At 41.8% G+C, this 23,386-nt stretch overlaps 1 protein-coding gene and 1 pseudogene across 1 annotated transcript; both read left to right on the top strand.

Annotated features, from left to right (window-relative positions):
* Positions 1-1,452: 1,452 nt before the first annotated feature.
* LOC127672120 (methyl-CpG-binding domain protein 3-like 2B) lies at positions 1,453-3,456 on the top strand (annotated as a pseudogene).
* A 17,522-nt stretch (positions 3,457-20,978) lies between these two features.
* LOC127672121 (methyl-CpG-binding domain protein 3-like 2B) lies at positions 20,979-22,981 on the top strand. Its single transcript, XM_052167322.1, has 2 exons — positions 20,979-21,011; positions 22,202-22,981. The coding sequence occupies exons 1-2, from the start codon at positions 20,979-20,981 to the stop codon at positions 22,979-22,981; spliced, it is 813 nt and encodes a 270-aa protein (XP_052023282.1).
* Positions 22,982-23,386: the final 405 nt, after the last annotated feature.

A 23,386-nucleotide genomic window follows, 5' to 3' on the forward strand; every position in this document is an offset into this window, starting at 1 on the left:
TCCAGAGATAGCCAAGGTTGTACCTTGTGCTGTGGCTGAAATTGGTAATGTGTAAGAGTCACCTAGGTGGTACTGGCTTTGAAGGCATGAAGGAGTCATGAAGAGCACCTGAGGTTCGGCACTGTGAGAGGCCATGGAAGGCTATTGGTGAAGATACAGCTTCACTTGCAGTTGAAAGCCCAGGACTGAAGGGGTCATGCAGAGAAGTTGAGGCTTGACACCATGAAGAGAGCCTGTGAGAAGCTATTGGTGAAGCCTAGTTACAGCAGAAGATAGCAGTGTTTTGGAGATGCCAGTGCCATAAGATGACCACCAAGAACAGCAGCACCAGTGGAGTACAGGCAGCTGGAGCCTAGAAGACAAGGTGTGTGCTACAAAGGGCAGAGCTGGAGAAGTGACCCAAGCCGTTGGAGGATCCCAGAAGATCGTGAGTGGATCCCAGACATTGGACAGTTGGAGTGACTTTGCTTTTGATTTTGACTGTGCCCTGATATTTTTCCCTCTTGAAGTAAGAAGTATTTTAGTGGAACCCATAGTTAAGAGACTTTGAATTTCTAAAAGGCTTTGAATTAAAAAAAGCAAAGTATTGGATATTTTAAAGGGATTGAACTTTTAATATGTAAAGACTGTGGGACTTTTAACGTTATTTATATCTTGAGGATTGTATTATTCAGGGTTTCTATTCCTGTACAAACATCATGACCAAGAAACAAGTTGTGAAGGAAAGGGGTTTATTGAGCTTACACTTCCACACTGCTGTTCATCACTAAAGGAAGTCAGGACTGGAACTCAAGCAGGTCAGGAAGCAGGAGCTGATGCAGAGGCCATAGAGGGATGTTTCTTACTGGCTTGCTTCCTCTGGCTTACTCAGCCTGCTCTCTTATAGACCCCAAGAACACCAGCCCAGGGATGGCAGCACCCACAAGGGGGCCTCCCGCCTTGATCACTAATCGAGAAAATGTCCCACAGCTGGATCTCATGAAGGCACTTGCCCAACTGAAGCTCCTTTTTCTGTAGTAACTCCAGCCTGTGTCAAGTTGACACACAAAGTCAGCCAGTACACTGATGAATAAGAAAGTAAGGGTTGAGGCTTAATAGTGATGTGTTTGTCTGTCAAGTAGACAAGGGGCCAATTGTACTGGCTGGTTTTGTGTGTCAACTTGACACAGGCTGGAATTATTACAGAAAAAGGAGCCACAATAAACATTGCATTGAACTGGAAGCCTAGACTTTCCCCTGATTATTTTGGGCTTCTAAAACCTTAAACCAACGGGCTAGAGAGGAATAACAATGTTAGGATCCAGATTACCATGGGAAATTTGACTGTCTCTCCACAATGGAGGTGAGCAGGATTATGTCTGGAGTACGGGAGATCCCTTAGGGCATCTCTTAGTACTACCAAGTCCTGTGATTAAAGTCCATGGGAAACTACAACACCCTGTTCCAAGCAGGATGGCAAAGGGCACAAGACCCTTCAAGAATGAAGGTATGGGTCAATTCTCCAGGAAAAGAGCCAAGACCTACTAAGTTGTTTGCCTAAAGTGAAGGAAATACAGAAAGGGTAGTAAAGGAAGGTAGTTATAAATTCCAGCTAAGGACATGTAACTAGTTGCAGAAATGAGGATTATAAAGTAATATGAATGCTTCTGTGTTACTTTGTTAAGAATACATTTGTCGGGGCTGGAGAGATGGCTCAGCGGTTAAGAGCACTGACTGCTCTGCCAGAGGTTCTGAGTTCAATTCCCAGCAACCACATGGTGGCTCACAACCATCTATAATGGGGTCCGATGCACTCTTCTATGTGTGTCTCAAGATAGCTGCAGTGTACTTACCTATAAATAAAAATAAATAAATAAATCTTTTTAAAAAAATAAGAATACATTTGTCTTTCTTCCAATTCCTTTAACATCAATTGGTATTTAAGTCGAGACACTAAAAGAATGTTTCCAAGGGACATTGCCCCATTGTAAATTTACAAATGTGTTTGCAATTGTACCAGGAATAGTTAAAACATGTTAGGAGTCTTCATGACCTTGTTATTGTTTCATATGGACATGAGATATTATTTGTGTCAAGATGACAAGGGGTAGATTGTAATGGCTATTCCTGGTTGTCAACTTGATGATATCTGGAATGAACTACAATCCAGAATTGGAAGGCACACATATGGTCCTAATCTGGTACCTAATCTGAAGGGCTGGGAAATAACAAGTTTCTGACCTGGATCTTGGCATGGATATCTTGAGGCATAGTGGCTATGAATCTCAGAAGATTAAGACAGAGAGATCTCTAAGTTCAAGGTCATCTGGGACAAAGCAAGTCCCAGATCCAGGCCTGGTGACACACACCTTTAATCTGTGGCATGCAACTTTAATCTGGGCCACACCTTCTGATGGAGACTTATATAAGGACATTGGAAGAAAGAAAATTCACTCTCACTTCTTCCTCTGCTTGCCTTGCGGGACTGAGCAACTGCTAGATCCTTGGACTTCCATTCATAGCTGCTACTGACCATTGTTGGGAGTTGGACTACAGACTTGCTACCTGCCCTGGATATATAAAGACTGTAGCCTGTTCTTCCTGTGATCCGGGTTGTGTCAGAATTCCTCAGAGTCCACCTGTCTCTGTGATCCTGTGATTCTACAATCCTGTGACCCTGAGATCTGGGGAGGATTAGGTGAGAAAGACATTGCCGGTTCCAGCAACTCAAGACTTGTCTGCATCTCTGCGGTCCTTTAGGACAAACTCTACAGTCTTGGAGAGGCCTTCAGGAAACTCAGTTTCAAGCCAGCCCGTGATAGGAAGACACACAAGAAGTATGATACCCAACAAATTACAAAAGAGAAGACAGATCCAGGTTGCCCCAAAGAAGACAAAGTCCAAACACAAAGATAGTCTTACGTCCATACTTTCTCGGAGGATGACTAGTTGCATCTTTCAACAACCTGTGACCATAATAACTTCACACCCTGAGAATAAAACCAGGTACAGGAGAGAGGAAGCTCAGCTGAAGAAACCCACACAGCTCTGTGCATTGAAGAGATTGCAGAACTATCAAGTTGGAGACAGTAAAGAGGCCTATCATGTCCAATGAAGTTTACCATCCCCATAGAAAGAATTGCACTGGGAATGCAGGATGAAGCCAACAACCACAGTGGTATTGAGGATCTGCTCACTCCTGGAGAAGCCACCTCTGTCCAACCCCCATGCTTGGAAAAGACTGAGCAAGTGGCTCTTCAGTTGTCACCTTCTTTCTCCAGTCAAGGGGTATCAATGCCACTGCCCCTTCATCTGTCACCATCTTACTGCATTCAAGTAACTAAGGCAGACATCCTGAGACAGACCTGGAAGGTAAAGAAAGCCAGGCAGAGACTGGCAGAAGCCTTGAAGGCAGACAGGCTTGCCAGGAAGGCAGAGAACATGAGGGAGCAAAGAAGAGTGGAAAACACGCGTTGAGGCCTCAAGTAAGTTTTTGAAGGAACTTTTGGTTTTGGTTTTGGTTTTGAGTTCCGTTGTAGTTTCGGTTTCGGTGTCGGTTTTGGTTTTGGTTTCAGTTTTGTTTTTGGTTTTGAGTTCCCTTTTGGTTTCAGATTTAGTTTTGGTTTTGGTTTTTCAACAAAAGGGTTTCCAGGTGTAACCCTGGTTGTCCTGGAACCCTGTCCCAGCCTCCAGAGTGATGACTTAAAAGGCATCACCCAGTATTACTTGTACATCTTTAAGTGACAAATTTAATATACCCAACTCACTCATTTTTAAGCTTTTGGAAAAGCAAAATATATAAGCAGTAGTGGGTTTTTTTTTGTTTTTTGTTTTGGTTTTTTTTTCCTTGGGTGGCGGGGTTCAAGACAGGGTTTCTCTGTGTAGCTCTTGCTGTCCTGGAACTCACTCTGTAGACCAGGCTGCCCTTGAACTCAGAAATCCGCCTGCCTCTGCCTCCCAGAGTACTGGGATTGCAGGCGTGTGCCACCACCGCCTGGCTAGCAGTAGTGTTTCAAATAATGGTGTTTCCAGTGTGAATAGAAATGTCCTGTAAGAGAATTCATGTGAAAACATCCTTTTGTGATGTCAATTGTGATCTACTGTAGGACTCTGGGATAGGTTCAACAGCAATTCATGGAGCAAAGGAAATGCCTGAATTTATAGAATTTAGATAAGAAGGTTCTATGTATTTAGCAGCTACTTTTGTGAAGCTACTAGTGTGAGATCCATGTCAGAAACAAAAGGCCGTAAGACCTATGTCAGAAACAAAAAGCCCGCCCACCTCAACCCAGCTGAACCAAAATGGTGACTAACTTCCAGATAGGGATTTTCTACCCCAGACATGACTGCCTGGGGTGAGGCCAGATAAGGAAATGACTTAACAGAAAACAATTCCAGGAAAACTGGCAAGATGGGCAGGACAGGGCCAAATAACCAAGGCAGTCACCCCATATGAGTTAACCAATGATTTTAAATGTCATTCAAAATACCCAATTGAGGTGGCCTAACTCAATCGACTGCCTAAACTTCCCGCCAAAATGTATATAAAACGTGTGTGTTTTGTAGTTCAGGGTTTCCTCTTGCCTATGTGCTGAGAGACCCCAATGTGTGTTGGAACAATAAACCTCTTGCAGTTTGCAGCAATCCCAGTCTCTTTTTGACCGTGGGTCTTCCAACGGACTTACATTAGATAGTTACAAAGCTTAACATAGGCTAACCAGGTCTTGTGGCCTTTGGGGCCTTGGATTTAAATGTCTGTTGCTCTCTACCATGGGATTGCTACTTGCCAGGTATTTAGGTTTAAGACTAGACCTCTGGTTGCCTCAGGCCTGGGAAGGGAGAGAAGTTTCAGCAAGGATGCTGAGGAACATGGCAGCATCCAGGCAGGCCTGGTGCAGGAGGAGCTGAAGGGTCTACATCTTCATCTGAAGGCAGCTACCAGAATACTGGCTTCAGGGCAGCTAGGGTGAGGGTCTTAAAGCCCACACCCACAATGGCACATCTAGTCCAACAGGGTCACACCCTGTAAGAGTGCCACTCCCTGGGCCAAGCATACACAAACCACAATAGTGTTTTAAGAGAGGTGCCAGCAGAAGCTGATGGACGGCATTAGGGATCGAAGGAGAGAAAAAGAAGCAGTGATATAAGAGGAAGATAGAAACGGGGAAATGCCAGATAAATATGATCATATTTCATTGTATTCATGTGTGAAATTCTCTAAAATAATATTTTTTTAAAAATATTTAGTGGAAGAGGGAGAAAAAAGAGGAGTATCAGGGCTGGAGAGATGGCTCATCTGTTAAAAACACTGACGGCTCTCCCAAAAGTCCTGAGTTCAAATCCCAGAAAACACATGGTGGCTCACAACCATCTGTCATGAGATCTGACACCCTCTTCTGGGGCATGTTTAGACAGCTACCATGTAATTACATATAATAATAAATAAATCTCTTTAAAGAAGAAGAAGAGGAAGGAGAACGAGAAGGAGGAGAAGGAGAAGAGGAGACTATGAGAAGGCAAATATGGTCAAAGCACTTGAAGGGAAATATGGGAGAACCCTTTTGTACAGTGAAGGTTAAAGGCTAATTGAAGTGTCTGTGCTGCCTATCTTTATGCCAGTGGGACATACTGTGAAGGAGGGAGCCTCAGCTGAAGAAACTCCTCCATAAGTTACAGAAAGGGCTGAAGGCGTTTGCAACCCCATAGGAAGAACAACAATATCAACCAACCAGACACCCCCGCCCCCCCAGAGCTCCCAAGGACTAAACCATCAATCAAAGAGTGCACGTGGCTCCAGCTGCATATGCAGCAGTGGATGCACTTGTCAGGCATCAAAGGGAATTTCAGACTTCCCACCCAGGGAGGAGCTCTAGCCCATTGCTCTTCAAGGACCTGCAGTTTCCTGAGAGGCACGCCGATTCTGCTGAGGAGTTTCCAGCCTTTGGGAGAAGGGTTTTCCCCCTGCCTATATATTTGGAGACCCCCCATTAAACTTTGAGCCTTGATCAGAAAACTTGTCTTGGCTTGTTATTTTTCTGCCCGCCTGTCTTTTTATTTCAGCCCCAAAAAAGAAAAAGAAAAGAGAAAAAAATGGTAAAACTTTTAGTATCTGCTGGTGGTCCATCTCTTAATTCAGCCTCAGTTTACACAGAGGAGGCTCATTTAAGCTGCCCCACCTTCAGCTCAGAGTCAAGCACAGCTGGAGAAATAGCTGCTTTTAAAAGGGCCAACAGCTTCTCAAATTCTAGGGCAAGTAAGATGATGGTCATTTCTCCTAGAAAAATCTCTTCAAAGGTGATTGTTGTGTCCATAGTACTTTTTCTCTTGAAATTACAGCTAAAAAAAGAAAAAAACAATGTTTGGTTTAAATTTATAAGATTTGTGTAATTGCTTCATTTTTGTTTCTGATTGGTCTTAAAGGTATAAGTATGTTCGCATGTCTTGACTATAGAGTATTGGCTTATAAGTTATTGGGCATGATTAAAAATTATTACATTGGTAACAAAAAGTTAATTTAAAACTGGTAACTCAGGATTGGAATCATCTGAAACAACACGTGGCATGACCCAACCCAGGAAAAACAGGCCTCTGAAGATCCTTCTAAACTGGCAAAATATTTTATGTAATTCATATCCTAGAAATTAGGCTTTTGTTTTTGTTTTGTTTTTTGGATTTGGTTTTTTTGAGACAGAGTTTCTCTGTGTAGCCCTGGATGTCCTGGAACTCACACTGTAGACCAGGCTGGCCTCGAACTCAGAAATACGCCTGCCTCTGCCTCTGCCTCCCAGAGTGCTGGGATTATAGGCGTGCACCACCACCGCCCAGTGAAATTAGATTTTTAAGGGATAAGATTTAAAACAATGTCTCTTTAATAAGTTGCACTGTCATGCATTCAAACATAAGAAGCGGCAGACAAACTTTGTAGTGTGAAGGTAATGCATTTGCCACTGATTTTAAAGAAAATAGATTGTTTAAAAATGGGTTTTGCTTTCCAAAGTTGTAGTTATGCTCTAATATTGCAAGAGAAAGTTAAAAATTACAGTTAACAACTGCCAGTGTACCATTGACTGCAGTTTGCAGTCTGATTGAAGGTTCACAATTCTTTTTTCTTTTTTTGATTTGGTTTTTTCAAGACAGGGTTTCTCTGTATAGCCCTGGCTGTCCTGGAACTCACTCTAGACCAGGCTGGCCTCAAACTCAGAAATCCGCCAGTGTGTCTGCCTCCTAGAGTGCTGGGATTACAGGCGTGTGCCACCACCGCCCGGCTGAAGGTTCACAATTCTTAACACACCCACATTTTGTTATTAACGTAATTTCAAGAGTGATAAAAGTTAAAAACAGCTGTGGCCAGTATAGGCCTGTTGCTACTTTTTCACAAGTTTACTGGATACAGTGGTAGAAGCAAAATTTAACACCCCCCCCCCAGATTAAAAAGGAGATATTAGTGGGAATTTGTTTGATATCAAACAGGCTCCTTTTGAACTGTTTCAAATATTTGTAGATAAGACTACTAAAAACAGCTAGTAAAATTTTTCCAGGAACCCTCAAATTACACGTTCCTTTTGTTATTTGACCCTCATACAATGGGGTCTGGTTGTAGGCTGCTGCCCTGCAGGACAAACAGGTGTTGGGCCTGGCCTTGGACAATAGGCTCAGATTAGAAAATATTTACATTCGAGTCAATGCAAAGCTCAGAGCTGCCTCCTTGGAAGCTTGTGAGGTACTGCTTTTGACTTGCAAACCCTACCTAGAGAGTTTCAGGCCAAAACAACATTCTTGACAGATCTATCCAGGTGTGGTTCAAAACATAGTTCAAGCTTAAGATCTATGAAAAGTTAATAAGGCTATGTAGAACTTATGAAGGCATTGAAATCTGGCCTGCCTACATATGACCTCCTTTTGGGGAGACCCCCACTCCATTCTCAGGATAGCGTACACCCAAGGAAACAAGAGAGACCGACTTGATGCAAACGCATGGGGTAGTTTATTATCAGAGCTCTGGGCCGACACGTATCTCACACAGGAGACAGAGGAGTCGACCCTGAGGCTCAAAGGTTAGGGGTTTATATAGGAGAAGTCAGGGGGGTTGGTTAGGGAGGTTGTCAGGGGGGGTTGGCACAGTTACACATGATTTGCTGATTCAAACATTGGCGGGGGATTCTGGCAGGCAAGGTGGGGTTTTTTTGTTTGTTTGTTTCTTTGTTTGTTTTTTCACATACGTGCAGATCCGGCCATCAGCAATGTAGGAGGGTAGTTTATTTTTGTTAGCAGGAAGGTCACTTTGACGTTAGTAAACTGCATCCAAGGTACAGGAGACAGGAGACTCCAGTCCAGATGGTATATGACCTATAGGAGATTGCCCAGGCATGCCCCTTATCTTTTATGGCCCGTCTGTTTGTGGAATGACTCAACCACAACCTAGCTTCAAGCTTGTCCAGCATGCACAGGCTCTAAGTCTGCTTACTGCCTCAACTATAGATTCTGAAGAGTCCCAACTCCCTTCACCTACTCCATACAAAATTATTATGGATTTAAGAGGTTGTTTTTTGCTTTGCATCCTGATAATTGTAAAAAGCATTTGCTTCCAATGAGCTAATTTTAAAGAACCAATAAAGCAATTTCATTAGAAAGTTTTTCCTCAAAGAATGGCTGATAGCCTTACCTTATGTGAGAAAAAATGTTTTGTCTCTACTTCAACACAAAAAGCTAGGATTTTAAATCTTTCAGTATATATTATTCACAGAAATTTATTACAAGCCTTTGTTCTTAACAATGGGCTTTAAAAATTTTTAAGCTTACCACAGGAGGACTTAAACCTCTGTTCTCAAGGTGGATGCAAATTAACTAGTGAAAGACAAATAACTTTACAGATAGTAGAGAAGGCTACTGTGATCAGTTGTTTATGTTATGTGTTCACAACAATTCCTTGGTAAAGAGAGCATTAATGTAGACTCACCCTTTATCATCTCCAAATAAAGTTTTAACATAAAGCTATTGATATGTTAATAAAATATTATAAGATAAAATCATAAAAGCTTTTTTTTTTTTTTTTTGGTTTTTTGGATTTTAGTTTTTTTCAAGACAGGTTTTCTCTGTGTAGCTCGAGTTGCTCTGGAACTCATTCTGTATACCAGGCTGGCCTCAAACTCAGAAGTCTGCCTGCCTCTGCCTCCCAAAGTGCTGGGACTACAGGCATGCGCCACCACTGCCCGGCTCATAAAAACATTTTAAAAAGAATGTATTAAAAACCTGATGAAACATTTGTTCCTTATTTAAAATGGCAATCAAATAGGACATTGCAGAGTGTTGATACTTGGTCTATTGCATGGCAATCCTTGTAGGCAAAATTGATAATTATTATTCAAAAGATAATTGTTAAAATTTGCTTCTATGCATGCCTTTGTATTTTCCTATAGATTTATGCATGCATCCCATAAAGAATGCATCTACTGTACTTATGAACAGCTCTTCTGTGGGAGAGAAGCACATGTAATTGGATCACATGTTTATTCTTTTAAGTTTCCCCCTGCTTCAGCACAGATATTTGAATTGGATGCTGTAGCCGCTATTTTTAAAATGTTAAAAATCAAGCTTTTAATTTGTATACTGATAGACTATATATATATATACATATACATATACATATATATATATATACATATATATACATATATATATATATATGTATGTATATGTATATATATATATATCATGGCTTACAATTGCTTGAAATTGCTCCTTTTTAGATACTGATAATTCATAAATTTTACAATTATTTATGCAAATACAAATCAAGTTTTAAATAAAAGGTACTGTTCTTTTAAATGACTGTCCTCTGGACAATTAAGAGTTCATCCAGGTGCTAGAGAGATAACTCAATAGTCATCAGAAAGAGTGTTGACTGCTCTTTCTAAGCTCATGAGTTCAAATTCCAGCACCAACACGGTGGCTCACAACCATCTATAATTGTGGGAAGCCATAATGGACCCTCTCTAACAGCCCAGAGGGCTGGCAGGGCAAATGTCCTAAATAAAACAAAGAAGAGCCTCTCCCCATGAACTGCCAGTTGAAGGGAAGTTCTGAGATAACCACGAGATGCTCCAGACTCTGCAAACATCAGATGTCTCCACCAGACAGCCCTTATCTCTTCCTGCTGAAACTGCCAAGAATGCCCCTCCCTCCTTTGTTCTTTCCTCGAGGTGAGCTCGTCCTCTGAAAGCTTAAAACCTGTGTACTCCGGAAAATTAAATGAGACCTCGACAATTGAACCCCCCTTTGCCTGGTCTCCTTTCTCTCCCCCACCTTTGACCCTCAGGTAGCACCCCTTCGGAACCCTGAATAACTGGACCTGCTGGACGGGACATAGTGGCGGCTGAACAGGGACCCAAAGTACGTCAACTACCAGAAACCCTGGAAAAAGGAGGACCCCGCAGACTGCATCGCTCATGTGTTGCTGGAGGGGCAGGTAAGTGGCCAAACATTGTCTTCCGATTGTCATAGGGAAACAATTATTAAACGAGGCTAAAGAGGCTTGTTTCGTAGGAGGAATCAAGCATTTATTCAGGGAGAGAGGACTAAGGGTTAAGAAAAAAGGATTTAATTAAGTTCTTTTGTTTTGTCGATGATAAATGTCATTGGTTAATTTTAAGTGGACCTGATATTCACCAACTAACTTGAGATAAGGGTGGTAAGGAAATTAATAAGATTCTGAAAACCGGTAAACCAGTGTCTGATACATTCTTTAGTTACTGGGGGCTCATTCAGAGTGCGAACGAGGATCCTGACTACAACAGCTTTTGTTGGTCGCTGAATATTGCCTCCACCCTTTGTCTCGGGGAGCTTCAATGACCTCGCTTTCCCCTAAAAGAGAATTCTCCAAAACCTTCCTCAGCCGTTCCCTCGGCTTCTCTTTATTCTCCTCTCCTGAAGGGACCCATCCCCTGCTGATATGCCATTAAGTTAAGAGACCCCCCAGGGAGAAAGTCAACTTGGAGGAGAAAAGCTGCAGAGAGCAAGTAGCCCTCTTAAAGGAGCTACGAGGGAAAAATGGTCACTCTAACTTCAAGATTTATTTCAAAGACAAATGCCTAGAAAAAGCCAGGGCCAAAACAAGCCCCTTGATTTTAACATTTTAGAAGAATTAAAGTCCGCAGTCACAGCCTATGGGTGGACTGCTCCCTTCACTTTGGCACTTAGAATCTTCTGCTGAGGGGTGGCTGACACCTGAGGAATTTATCCAGCTGGCCCAAGCTGAGCTTTCTCTGAGGGAGAAATTTTTCTTTGTAAGTCAGAGGCTGCTGAGAGAGATCAAAAGCAAAAACTGCTCACGGGCAGCATGTAAGACCTGGACTGCAGAGAAATTCCTGGGCTCTCCTCCCCTCCCACCTCTCTCCACAGGTGTGTGTGTTCACTTAGGCATCCCTCTTCCCCCTTGTAAAATCTTAAACCAGAGAAAAAGCAGGTTTCAGAAAAGCAGTTTTCCTATGTGTAGGACACAGTATCAAAAAAAAAAAAAATGGTTGGAAGCTATTTCAAAACTCTCCTGGTGAGTACCGGAAAACGGGAGATGGTTTTGTTTTCTCTCTGAAACCTACTGGAGATCTCCTTAGTTCGGGTTAAGATATTTGGATCTCTTTGTGACATCAAGTTCCCTTGCTGTCTGTTGTTTGTCTTTGGTGCACCAAAACTTGTTCATGTGTGTCAATTTGTGTTGTCCATTGTTTTGTTTGGCTGAATGATTGGTTGTTTTTAAGTTTTATGTAAAAAAAAAATGGTAAAAAGGTGTTATCTTGCTGGCAGTCCTGCCAATTGCAGTTTACACAGAGGAGGCTAATTTGAGGTGCCTCACATTTTAAGGTAGGAGTCAAACACAGCTGGAGAAAAAGCTGCTTCTTAAAGAGCCAGCAGCCGGACAAGTGGAAATGGTTAATTCTCCTAAAAAAATTCTATCATGATGATGATTGGGTTCAAAGTGCTTTATTCCCCTGAAGTTACAGCTAGAAAAAATATATATATATATATATATACATTTAGTTTAAATTTATTTATGAGATTTGTATGATCACTTCATTTTTATTTTTAATTGGTCTTAATGGTATAAGGTTTTACATATCTTGATTATAGAGTTATAAATTAATTGGTTATGATTTAAAAGGTATAGGGTTATTAAGAAAAGGTTAGTTTAAAACTGGTGATTCAGTGTCAGAGCCATCTTAACTAGCTACATGTGGCATGATGCAACACAGGTAATACAGGCCTCTAAGATGCTTCTAAATTGGCATGGTGTTTTGTGTGAATCTTGGCCTGGAGATTGGACTTATAAAAATAAGATTTAAAATAATGTCTCTTCAATAAGTTACACTGTCATACATTCAAACACAAGATAATGGACAAACTTTGCAATATGAAAATAATGTGTTTGCCATTAATTTTAAGGAGAAAAGATTGTTTAAAACTGGGTTTTGCTTTCAAAAAGTTGTAGTTATACTTTGATATTACAGATCCCTTTTGTAATTTGACCTCCATACAATGGGGTCTGGTTACAGGCTACTCCTTGCAGGACCGGTGGGTGCAGGTCTGGCCTTAGAGATAACAAACTCCGATCAGGAGGTTTACATTTGAGTTAAACAAAGCTCAGAGCTGCCTCAAAGCTGCTCAAAGCTGCAGAGGCTTGAGAGATGCAGTTTTGTCTTGCAGGCCTCACTTAGAGAGATTCTGGCCAAAAGAACATTTTTAATAGATTCATACATATGTGGTCCAAAATAAAGTTCAAACTTAGATCTGTAAAAGGTAATAAAGCTATGTAAAAATTATGAAGGCATTAAAATTTGGCCTGCCTACTACATACAAAACTATTATAGATTTTAAAAGATGTTTTTTGCTTTGTGGATATTGATAATTATAAAAGCATTTACTTCTAACTTTAAAGGAGCATAAGCTAACTTTAAAAAACCAATAAAAGATTTTCATTAGAAAGTTATTCCTCAAGAAATGGCTTGCTCTTAACAATGGGCTTTTAAATTTTTTAAGAAAATGATTTTCAAAAGGTGTTAAGGTAAATTTTTTGGCTAAGACACTGCTTTAAGTTTGCCATTTAAGCCTCTGATGTTCTCAAGATAGATGCAAAATAAATACTGAGAGACATAACTTAGAGAAAGCTACCATAAGTATTTGTCAACAGTTTTTGATATATGCTCACTTCCATTCCTTAACAAAGAGAACATTAATATAAAATCCCTCCAAATAAGGTTTTGACATCCTCCAATAAAGATCTGATGTAATAATAAAGTGTTACAAAATAAAATCATAAAAATATTTTTAAAAGAAATGTTTTAAGAGCATGATGAAATGTTTGTTCCTTATTTTAAACAGCAATGAAATTATTATTAATTGTTAATCTATTACATGACAAGCCTTTTTGACAAGATTAATAATTGTTATCTAAAAGATAAATTGTTAAAAATTTGCCTCTATAAATGTTTTCATATTGTTATAGATTTTACATGCATCCTATAAAAATGCATCTACTATGGGAGTAAAGCTCATATAATTAGATCATATGTTTATTCTTTTGAGTGTCCCCTTGCTTCAGCACAGATAATTGAATTGGGTGCTGTAGCTGTTCTTTTCAAAATGTTAAAAATCTAACTTTTGATTTATATATTAATAATATACATATATAGCTCATGGCTTAAAATTCCTTGAAATTGTTTCTTTTTAATGCTACTATTTCTTAACTTTTACAATTATTTATACAAATACAATTCAAAAAATTAATCAAAAAATATACATACGACTATTGACAGCTTTTCAAGATTTCTAGTTATAACTGTTTTAACATAAGAAACAAAATTTAAAATAAAATTAGTCATTACATATGTTATTTTTTGATACTAAATGTTCTAAATCAGATTAAAACAAATATTATAACTGATTATTATAGTCAGTCATTGAGGTGTCTTATTAACAATTTGATATTAGTCATATTACTGAGATTCCTCATAATTTGCAAAGACAAGATATTATAGAACAAGCCCATAGAACTTTACAAGAATATTTTTATAATAAAAGAGGGGATAATGACATCTCTATATACCTCAAAAAAATTTAAAATTTTAATGCTAGGGATCTCTCTGAGTGTAGAGAGGAGGGCATGCTTGTGTTTTTCCTGCAGGATGCCAAAGGAACATGCTAGCTGCCAGAGTATGCTAATGCTGAGACAAAGAGTGATGCTGATTATAATCATTGAAAATGGCCACAGCCCTCAACACCTTTGGATGCTTCTTACTAATGCTGATACCACAGATAACTATGGACTCAACATCCCTCTTTGCATGGCAATTTTATTTAGCTGAAGATTAAACAAATTATAAACAGATCAAAGGGGAGATATTGGCTACTGCTGATTACCCCCCTTCAGGGTGTCAAAAGGCCATATATTTAAATTTTACAGATTTCAAGTGTAGACCAGATAGAATGTGGCCTGCCATTTATTTTCTTTAAGACATCCACAGGCATTGCCTCCCTTGTTACCTCGCAACAGAATCGACAACAATATTATTTACTTAGTGCTGCCATTGATAAGGACCTGTCGGAACTCAGAGATGGTTTAGCCAATTTAAAAGATTCTGTTGCCTCCTTATCAGAAGTAGTATTACAAAATAGGAAAGGACTTGATCTGCTCTTCCTACAATAGGGAGGACTTTGCGCAGCCTTAAGGGAAGAATGCTGTGTTTATGTGGACAAGACAGGACTGGTAGATGACAGTCTGAGGAGAGTAAAAGAGAGTCTAGAGAAACACAAAAGGGAACGAGAACAGCAGGAGTCTTGGTATAAAAATTGGTTCTCCACGTCCCCATGGCTTTCCACCCTACTACCTTCTATTCTAGGACCCTTCATAGGGTTATTACTGTTAATCTCCTTTGGTCCCTGGGCTTTTCAATGATTAACCCGCTTCATTAAATCACAAATAGATTCCACCCTACCCAAGAATTATGTCTCAGTACAGTATCATCCACTGGACACCGGAAATGATGGACCCCGAGAGACAAGACCGCTCAGCAGAAACAACCGCAGTACCCACCACGGAGAGGCTCAATTTCAATAAGCTCCTTTAATGAGGCTCTGTTTGGTTTCCACTTATTCATCCCTGGGCTTATCTGGAGGGGGAGCTAACCCAAGGTAGCCATCTTAAGGAAGGGCAACTTCCTCTATTCCCTGACCAACCTAAGACATGGGGCTTTGAGGATGACAAGGTAACCCTATTATGGGTAAGACTGGGGATAGGGAGGTCGATCCTAAGACAGAGACGGCTACACAGTCTGGCCCCCTTGCCCAGTATTTCTGCCCAGACCTTACCACTTCTAATATAAGGAAAGGGAGGAAATGTGGGAAGCCATAATGGACCCTCACTAACAGCCCAGAGGGCTGGCAGGGCAAAGGTCCTGAGTAAAACAAAGAAGAGCCCCCCCCCCCATGAACTGCCAGGTGAAGGGAAGTTCTGAGATAACCACAGGATGCTCCAGACTCTGCAAACATCAGATGTCTCCACCAGATGGCCCTTATCTCTTCCTGCTGAAACTGCCAAGAATGCCCCTCCCTCCTTTGTTCTTGCCTCGAGGTGAGCTCTTCCTCTGAAAGCTTAAAACCTGTGTACCCTGGAAAATTAAACGAGACCTCGACAATTGAACCCCCCTTTGACTGGTCTCCTTTTTCTCTCCCCCTTTTGACCCTCAGGTAGCACCCCTTCGGAACCCTGAATAACTGGACCTACTGGACGGGTCATGTAATGAGATCTGACACCCTCTTCTGGTGTGTCTGAAGACAGCCACAGTATACTTATATGTAATAAATTAATAAATCTTTTAAAAGGAGCTCATCCTAGATTGCCTGGACAAGACCCCTTAAGGCAAGGCCACAAGATATTTCTATCCAAGACAGACTATAGGCCTTACATAGGAACAATTGGCCATATAATCATATTCTTTACATCATCAAAATAGTAATGGCTTGAGAATAATTCTATTTTTTTTAGAAAATGTGCACATTAAATTGTAAAGACTTGCTCTAGGGGTCCTCGATTTCTACCTGTACCACATAATGGTGTTAATTCTAGAGGATTATTTGTTAATAAATTAGTACAAATAAATGGTAACTCATATTTCTGATTTATAAAGTTAAAATATGTGCATGTGACTAATGATACATTTTCAGGCTTTCTGGTTGCATCTGCTCTAACAGGAAAAGCAACTAAAAATGCTACGTTTATTTTCTATGCTTGCACAGATATTGCCTACATTATTGTCTATCCTTGGTGTTCCAGCTTACATTAAAACAGATAGTGGAAACCAGGCAGTGGTGGCGCATGCCTTTAATCCCAGCACTTGGTAAGGGAACCACGGGAAAGTACTACAAACCAGAAAGCAGGTTTCATCTACTAAACTTCCCACATCTAGAAGCTGTTTTTCTGTGCATCTGAAGGATCCCCAGGAAGCTGGAGTGTTCTAAGGCGAGGCTTTTGGGAGATAACTAAACCCTGAAGGCTCTGACTTCATGAATGGTTAAATCCATTGATGGGATTGATGGGGGCGGTGGCGGCGCCAGTGCAGCAGTGGGTGGTCCTGCTGAAGGGCCATCAGCAGTGGAACCAAGGCGACACAGGGTCCAGTTAGGCCCTGCGACCACGACCACTAACCTTCGCTGACCAGCCGGGTGGCAAGCAGCTGCGGTTGTACGGCGCCTTTCGCTGCACGGAAGCCACTTCAGAACTCGGCCTCCCACCAGTCAGGAGAGGCTCATCTCCATCTTGGTATCGGACTCCAGAGATCGGACAGACTGAGGTACACAAACATAATCCGAGGCCAGGACCGTGGGGGTCTTAGCCCGACGGGCGTTGGCGTGCACCCAGGCCCTGGTCTGTTCTGGGGGCCATCAGGGTGCCAACCTAGCCAGGAGGTTTTTTGCCCGGGCCTGAGCACGCAATGCCATTTTGCCTTCAGGACGACAGAGAGCTCTGGCGGGCAGACCCGTAACAGGCATAGCCTGAGGCTAACAAAGCAGGGGTCTAGGCCCCAAAAGGCACAGGACTGACCCCAAGAACTGAGCGGCATGGTGGGCCATCTGTGAGTCAAACCGCCAAGGAGGTTGTTAGCACAGCAGACTCTCCCTGCGCTTTCAGGGAGCACGGGCGCGCACGCCCGCCATCTGGGTCACCTGGCAGACCCAATTAACAGTCATAGCCCTAGGGAAACTTTGCTGGGACCTTGGCCTCCCAGGCTTTTGCCTGTACTCAGGGCCTGGGCGGCCATGCTAACCTTGTGTGCGCCAGCCCGGTTGGGGGATCGGCTGCCCAGCGGAGTGAGCGGAACACAGGGGAGGTCACAGCAGCATACACCGTTGGCGCTCCCTGGGGTTTCACACGGGCTCCATCTGGTCCACAGACACAATCTGGGGCAATGCCTCAGGCGGAAGCCCTCAGCTCAACTCTCTCAGATTCCGGATCCAGATCAGCCTGGGTGGCCGCACCACGTCTCCAGGTCCTGCAAGAGGCTAGCAGGGCTTCCGGGCGGCCAGCTGGGAGAAGTCAGTGTGCTCCAGTGAATCCAGCGGGCCCCGGCGTCTGATCAGCCTGGGCAGTAGCACCCTGTCTACAGGCAGTGCAGGGGGTAAGCTGTGCACCAGAGGCCAACCGGGAAGGGGCAGCTTGCACAGGTGAGTCCAGCACTGACAAGACAAACTTAACACCAGTGAGAACTAGATGGCAAAAGGCAAACGCAGGAACGTCACTAACAGAAATCAAGGCAATATGGCAACATCTGAACCCAATTCTCCTCTACCAGCACGTCCTGGATACCCCATCACACCAGTAAAACAAGATTTGGATTTAAAATCACTGGTCATGATGCTGGTACAGGAACACATGAAGGACATACTTAAAGAAATTCAGGAGAAAATGGATCAAAAGTTAGAAGCCCTTGCAAGGGAAACACAAAAATCATTGAAAGAAATCCAGGAGAATACAAAAGCCAACAAGGAGGAAACGCAAAAAACAGTTAAAGAAATACAGGAGAACTTTGGTCAACAGGCTGTGGTCATGAAACAGGAAGCACAAAAATCTCTTAAAGAATTACAGGAAAGCACAAACAAGCAAGTGAAGGAGCTAAGCAAAACCATCCAGGATCTAAAATCAGAAGTAGAAACAACTAAGAAAACTCAAATGGAGACAACTTTGGAGATAGAAAGCCTTGGGAAGAAATCAGGGGACAGAGATGCAAATATCAACAACAGAATACAAGAGATAGAAGAAAGAATCTCAGATGCTGAAGATTCCATAGAAACCATGGACTCAACAGTTAAAGAAAATGCAAAATGCAAAAAGCTTGTAACCCAAAATATCCAGGAAATCCAGGACACAATGAGAAGACCAAACCTAAGGATTATAGGCATAGATGAGAGTGAAGATTTACAACTTAAAGGGCCAGCAAATATCTTCAATAAAATTATGGAAGAAAACTTCCCTAACCTAAACAGAGAGATGCCCATGAATATACAAGAAGCCTACAGAACTCCAAACAGACTGGACCAGAACAGAAATACTTCCCATCACATAATAATCAAAACACCAAATGTTCTAAACAAACAAAGAATATTAAAGGCAGTAAGAGAAAAAGGCCAAGTAACATATAAAGGAAGACCTATCAGAATCACAGCAGACTTTTCACCTGAGACTATGAAGGCTAGAAGGTCCTGGGCAGATCTCATGCAGACTCTAAGAGAACACAAATGCCAACCAAAACTACTATATCCAGCAAAACTCTCAATCACCATAGATGGAGAAACTAAGATATTTCATGACAAAACCAAGTTTACCCAATATCTATCCACAAACCCAGCCCTAAAATGGATAATAGGAGGACAACACCAATACAAGGAGGGAAACTTCACCCTGGAAAAAGCAAGATAGTAACCTTTCATCAAACCCAAAAGAAGTTAAGCAATCAAATTTAAAAAATAACGTCAAAAATGATAGGAAGTAACAATCACTATTCCTTAATATCTCTTAACATCAATGGACTTAATGACCCAATAAAAAGACACAGACTAACTGACTGGATACGTAAACGGGACCCTACATTTTGCTGCTTACAGGAAACACACCTCAGGGTCAAAGACAAACACTACCTTAGAGTAAAAGGCTGGAAGACAATTTTACAAGCAAATGGTCTCAGGAAACAAGCTGGAGTAGCCATTTGAATATCAGATAAAATTGACTTTCAACCCAAAGTCATCAAAAGAGACTCCGAGGGACACTTCTTGCTGGTCAAAGGAAAAATACAACAAGAAGAACTCTCAATCCTGAACATCTATGCTCCAAATGCAAGGGCACCCTCTTTCATAAAAGAAACTTTATTAAAACTCAAAGCACACATTGCACCTAACACAATAATTGTGGGTGACTTCAACACTGCACTTTCCTCAATGGACCGATCAGGAAAACAGAAACTAAACAGGGACACAATGAAACTAATTGAAGCTTTGGACCAATTAGAGTTAACAGATATATATAGAACATTCTATCCTAAAACAAAAGAATATACCTTTTTCTCAGCACCTCATGGTACCTTCTCCAAAATCGACCATATAATTCGTCACAAGACAGACCTCAACAAATATAAGAAGATCGAACTAATCCCATGCCTCCTATCTGATCACAGCTTCACTTGCAGTTGAAAGCCCAGGACTGAAGGGGTCATGCATAGAAGTTGAGGCTTGACACCATGAAGAGAGCCTGCGAGAAGCTATTGGTGAAGCCTAGTTACAGCAGAAGATAGCAGTGTTTTGGAGATGCCAGTGCCATAAGATGACCACCAAGAACAGCAGCAGCAGTGGAGTACAGGCAGCTGGAGCCTAGAAGACAAGGTGTGTGCTACAAAGGGCAGAGCTGGAGAAGTGACCCAAGCCCTTGGAGGAGCCCTGAAGATCGTGAGTGGATCCCAGACATTGGACAGTTGGAGTGACTTTGCTTTTGATTTTGACTGTGCCCTGATATTTTTCCCTCTTGAAGTAAGAAGTATTTTAGTGGAACCCACAATTAAGAGACTTTGAATTTCTAAAAGGCTTTGAATTAAAAAAAAAAGTATTGGATATTTTAAAGGGATTGAACTTTTAATATGTAAAGACTGTGGGACTTTTAACGTTATTTAGATCTTGAGGATTGTATTATTCAGGGTTTCTATTCCTGTACAAACATCATGACCAAGAAACAAGTTGTGAAGGAAAGGGGTTTATTGAGCTTACACTTCCACACTGCTGTTCATCACTAAAGGAAGTCAAGACTGGAACTCAAGCAGGTCAGGAAGCAGGAGCTGATGCAGAGGCCATAGAGGGATGTTTCTTACTGGCTTGCTTCCTCTGGCTTACTCAGCCTGCTCTCTTATAGACCCCAAGAACACCAGCCCAGGGATGGCAGCACCCACAAGGGGGCCTCCCACCTTGATCACTAATCGAGAAAATGTACCACAGCTGGATCTCATGAAGGCACTTGCCCAACGGAAGCTCCTTTTTCTGTAGTAACTCCAGCCTGTGTCAAGTTGACACACAAAGTCAGCCAGTACACTGATGAATAAGAAAGTAAGGGTTGAGGCTTAATAGTGATGTGTTTGTCAAGTAGACAAGGGGCCAATTGTACTGGCTGGTTTTGTGTGTCAACTTGACACAGGCTGGAATTATTACAGAAAAAGGAGCCACAACAAACATTGCATTGAACTGGAAGCCTAGACTTTCCCCTGATTATTTTGGGCTTCTAAAACCTTAAACCAACAGGCTAGAGAGGAATAACAATGTTAGGATCCAGATTACCATGGGAAATTTGACTGTCTCTCCACAATGGAGGTGAGCAGGATTATGTCTGGAGTACAGGAGATCCCTTAGGGCATCTCTTAGTACTATCAAGTCCTGTGATTAAAGTCCATGGGAAACTACAACACCCTGATCCAAGCAGGATGGCAAAGGGCACAGACCCTTCAAGAATGAAGGTATGGGTCAATTCTCCAGGAAAAGAGCCAAGACCTACTAAGTTGTTTGCCTAAAGTGAAGGAAATACAGAAAGGGTAGTAAAGGAAGGTAGTTATAAATTCCAGCTAAGGACATGTAACTAGTTGCAGAAATGAGGATTATAAAGTAATATGAATGCTTCTGTGTTACTTTGTTAAGAATACATTTGTCGGGGCTGGAGAGATGGCTCAGCGGTTAAGAGCACTGACTGCTCTGCCAGAGGTTCTGAGTTCAATTCCCAGCAACCACATGGTGGCTCACAACCATCTATAATGGGGTCCGATGCACTCTTCTATGTGTGTCTCAAGATAGCTGCAGTGTACTTACCTATAAATAAAAATAAATAAATAAATCTTTAAAAAAATTAAGAATACATTTGTCTTTCTTTCAATTCCTTTAACATCAATTGGTATTTAAGTCGAGACACTAAAAGAATGTTTCCAAGGGATATTGCCCCATTGTAAATTTACAAATGTGTTTGCAATTGTACCAGGAATAGTTATAACATGTTAGGAGTATTCATGACCTTGTTATTGTTTCATATGGACATGAGATATTATTTGTGTCAAGATGACAAGGGGTAGATTGTAATGGCTATTCCTGGTTGTCAACTTGATGATATCTGGAATGAACTACAATCCAGAATTGGAAGGCTCAAATATGGTCCTAATCTGGTACCTAATCTGAAGGGCTGGGAGATAACAAGTTTCTGACCTGGATCTTGGCATGGAGATCTTGAGGCATAGTGGCTATGAATCTCAGAAGATTAAGACAGAGAGATCTCTAAGTTCAAGGTCATCTGGGACAAAGCAAGTCCCAGATCCAGGCCTGGTGACATACACCTTTAATCTGTGGCACGCACCTTTAATCTGGGCCACACCTTCTGCTGGAGACCTATATAAGGACATTGGAAGAAAGAAAATTCACTCTCACTTCTTCCTCTGCTTGCCTTGCGGGACTGAGCAACTGCTAGATCCTTGGACTTCCATTCATAGCTGCTACTGACCATTGTTGGGAGTTGGACTACAGACTTGCTACCTGCCCTGGATATATAAAGACTGTAGCCTGTAGTTCCTGTGATCCTGGTTGTGTCAGAATTCCTCAGAGTCTGCCTGTCTCCGTGATCCTGTGATTCTATAATCCTGTGACCCTGAGATCTGGGGAGGATTAGGTGAGAAAGACATTGCCGGTTCCAGCAACTCAAGACTTGTCTGCATCTCTGCGGTACTTTGGGACAAACTCTACAGTCTTGGAGAGGCCTTCAGGAAACTCAGTTTCAAGCCAGCCCGTGATAGGAAGACACACAAGAAGTATGATACCCAACAAATTACAAAAGAGAAGACAGATCCAGGTTGCCCCAAAGAAGATAAAGTCCAAACACAAAGATAGTCTTACGTCCATACTTTCTCGGAGGATGACTAGTTGCATCTTTCAACAACCTGTGACCATAATAACTTCACACCCTGAGAATAAAACCAGGTACAGGAGAGAGGAAGCTCAGCTGAAGAAACCCACACAGCTCTGTGCATTGAAGAGATTGCAGAACTATCAAGTTGGAGACAGTAAAGGAGGCCTATCATGTCCAATGAAGTTGACCATCCCCATAGAAAGAATTGCACTGGGAATGCAGGATGAAGCCAACAACCACAGTGGTATTGAGGATCTGCTCACTCCTGGAGAAGCCACCTCTGTCCAACCCCCATGCTTGGAAAAGACTGAGCAAGTGGCTCTTCAGTTGTCACCTTCTTTCTCCAGTCAAGGGGTAACAATGCCACTGCCCCTTCATCTGTCACCATCTTACTGCATTCAAGTAACTAAGGCAGACATCCTGAGACAGACCTGGAAGGTAAAGAAAGCCAGGCAGAGACTGGCAGAAGCCTTGAAAGCAGACAGGCTTGCCAGGCAGGCAGAGAACATGAGGGAGCAAAGAAGAGTGGAAAACACGCGTTGAGGCCTCAGTAAGTTTTTGAAGGAACTTTTGGTTTTGGTGTTGGTTTTGAGTTCCGTTGTAGTTTCGGTTTCGGTGTCGGTTTTGGTTTTGGTTTCAGTTTTGGTTTTGGTTTTGAGTTCCGTTTTGGTTTCAGATTCGGTTTTGGTTTTGGTTTTTCAACAAAAGGGTTTCCAGGTGTAACCCTGGTTGTCCTGGAACCCTGTCCCAGCCTCCAGAGTGATGACTTAAAAGGCATCACCCAGTATTAATTGTACATCTTTAAATGACAAATTTAATATACCCAACTCACTCATATTTAAGCTTTTGGAAAAGCAAAAAATATAAGCAGTAGTGGGTTTTTTTGTTTTTTGTTTTGGTTTTTTTTCTTTGGGTGGCGGGGTTCGAGACAGGGTTTCTCTGTGTAGC

Source organism: Apodemus sylvaticus, chromosome 21 (genome assembly GCF_947179515.1).
Source record: "Apodemus sylvaticus chromosome 21, mApoSyl1.1, whole genome shotgun sequence".
Classification (NCBI taxonomy): Eukaryota; Metazoa; Chordata; class Mammalia; order Rodentia; family Muridae; genus Apodemus; species Apodemus sylvaticus.

What these genes read in the sequence shown, in the direction of transcription:
- LOC127672121 (XM_052167322.1), top strand. Translation starts at nt 20,979, where the DNA reads ATGGCAAAGGGCACAGACCCTTCAAGAATGAAG. An exon ending in CAGACCCTTCAAGAATGAAG is followed by an intron (nt 21,012 to 22,201) that starts GTATGGGTCAAT and finishes GGGGAGGATTAG; the next exon opens with GTGAGAAAGACATTGCCGGT.